Raw genomic sequence first — 2,451 nt, 5'->3', positions numbered from 1 at the left:
GTCCTGAGACAGTGGAGTCAGGCTGGTGGTATGGTGGTTATTTTGGATTGTGAAAGCAAGTGACTGCCAGGAGCTCTGCTTGGGTGCGCATAGGCCAACCTGCCCTCCTCTGGTTTACATGACAATTTTTAAAAAAATTTTTATTAGTGAATCACCATGAGGTATAGTTACAAACTTATGAACTTTCGTGTTTGCATTTCAGTCATACAGTGATCGATTACCCATCCCTTCACCAGTGCCCATTCTCCTCCACCAATATTCCAGTATTTTTCTCACCACCCCACCCCTATTGCAAACTACATGGAAAAAAATTTTAAAGACTAATAATGATTAAGAATGGGAGGTCTCTTAAAAATTCAATGTTAGTAACATTTTATAATAGGAACCAGCAGTACAATGCATATTACATTAAGGTCAAATCAGCCATTAACACTGGCCTCTGCACACAGGGATCATGACTATGAAGAGGAATGTCTCCCATCTGGAAACCAGCAGCGTGACCTCCGGCCACTGGGCAGTGGGCATGATGTTTGTCATTCAGACCCTTGTGGGGGTCCTGGGGAATTTCTCTCTCTTGCTCCATTATGTCTCCCATTCTTCCACAGGGGGCAGATTGAGGCCCACAGATTTGATTCTCAGACACCTGACTGTAGCCAACTTCTTGGTGATTCTCTCGAAAGGAGTCACCCAGACCACAGCAAGTTTGGGGGTGGAAGATTTTCTAGGGGATGCTGGTTGCAAAGTGATTTTCTACACCCACAGAGTGGGCAGAGGTGTGTCCACAGGCAGCACATGCCTCCTGAGTGTCTTCCAGCTGGTCACCCTCAGGCAGTGGACCCCACGCTGGGCTGAGCTTAAGGACAGAGCCGCCAAATACCTTGACTCCTCTTTGATGCTGAACTGGGTGTTGAACCTGTTGATCAATGTCATGGTCACTGTGTGTGTAACTGACAGATTGGGCAGCAAAAACATTACAGGACAAAGAGATTTTGGTTACTGTTTTGTCTCCTTTCGATATGAAATATCAGCCTACATCTATACAACATTGTTGTCAGTCCCTGACTTCTGCTCTCTGGGCATCATGGTTTGGGCCAGTGTCTCCATGGTTTCCATGCTATACAGGCACAAGATACAAGTTCAACACATCCACACCACCCGCAGCACCCCCACAGATTCCCCAGAGACCAGGGCCACCCACACCATCCTCGTACTGCTCAGCACCTTTGTGTCCCTGTACGCCCTCTCCTCTGTCTTTCACATGTGTCTCGGCCTCTCCCCGAGTCCCAGCTGGGTGCTGGTGAATGTGTCTGCGCTGTCAGCTGCATGCTTCCCCACCATCTGTCCCTTTGTGCTCCTGCGCCATCACCCCAGTCTCTCTAGGCCCTGCTGTGAGACACGTGCCCCCCATGTCATCAGAAAAGATTAAAGAACATGTTTCCTTATTGCTCTGAAGTTGTTTATTCACTTATCTTCTTCAGAGATCTAAGTGCTAGGAAACAGTCAGGGTCATGTCAAGAGTTTTGGGAGCTTTGCCCTCAAAAGGAAACAGTCAAAAGAGTTAAAACAACCAGAAGTGAAATATCATGTCTTCATTGTGCAGACACTCTGATTCTTCAAATGCTATGACTGTTACCAGTGGAATAGCTCAGTCTATGCATTGAAGACTTTAGGGCATAAACCAATCGGGTATAATCAGGAAATGTTTGTATGTTTCAATTTCAATATGATGATTCAGATTTTCTCTTCTCTGACACGGTGGTTCTCTGACGGACTCCCTTATGAGGGTGTGTCTGTGAAATGATCGTTCACAGAACTAGAGGGGAAATAAACCCACAGGCTAGTGGAATGGTCTGGGAGATGCTGACTTTGCTTTGGAGTAGCAGATATTGTGGCCCAGTATGAGTTTCCACTATTCCATCTTAGATGATCTCCCAGCCCGACTGAATGCCCTGGAGAACTGGGCATGCTTTGGGTCATCACATGCTCATTTCTACATGCCAATATGTGAAATTAATTTGACAAAGGGGATAACCAGACGGGCTGCTGATTATTTAAGATTATTTAAGGGTAAAGGGATCAACAAATACACAAAATACTGTGCCTCGGTATTGGGGCTGGGCTGAGCTATCAGGGCCAGCCCATGTAGACTGTACTGTACTATGGACAGGAACATAGGGACCCATAAAAATAGGCAAGATTTCTCTTGTGTCCTGACTGGTTTGGATGAAGCTGAACATTTTCCTCCTTCAAGCTGCCTTCAGAAAAATAATTTCAGCATATAGAAAAGAGCAGTTTTCCTTCTCTCACAGAAGCCTGGCTGGTCTTTGACATGCAGATGGTGTTAGCCAGGCCTGACCTTTGATATTGTAAATTGTAGGCTCTGGCCCAGCCTAGTCTTTGGGATGTAGATTTCAGGTGCAGGGCCCAGTTTTGTCTTTGGGATGTAAATCC

The 2,451-nt window shown here is 46.0% G+C and overlaps 1 protein-coding gene across 1 annotated transcript; it reads left to right on the top strand.

Annotated features, from left to right (window-relative positions):
* Window positions 1-454: 454 nt before the first annotated feature.
* Window positions 455-1,426, top strand: LOC101558013 (vomeronasal type-1 receptor 4-like). The gene has a single exon (XM_004619795.2). The coding sequence runs from the start codon at window positions 455-457 to the stop codon at window positions 1,424-1,426; it is 972 nt and encodes a 323-aa protein (XP_004619852.2).
* The last annotated feature ends 1,025 nt before the right edge of the window (window positions 1,427-2,451 follow it).

Source organism: Sorex araneus, chromosome 8 (genome assembly GCF_027595985.1).
Source record: "Sorex araneus isolate mSorAra2 chromosome 8, mSorAra2.pri, whole genome shotgun sequence".
Classification (NCBI taxonomy): Eukaryota; Metazoa; Chordata; class Mammalia; order Eulipotyphla; family Soricidae; genus Sorex; species Sorex araneus.
This window is presented reverse-complemented; position numbering and strand designations above follow the sequence as displayed.

What these genes read in the sequence shown, in the direction of transcription:
- LOC101558013 (XM_004619795.2), top strand. Translation starts at nt 455, where the DNA reads ATGACTATGAAGAGGAATGTCTCCCATCTGGAAACCAGCAGCGTGACC.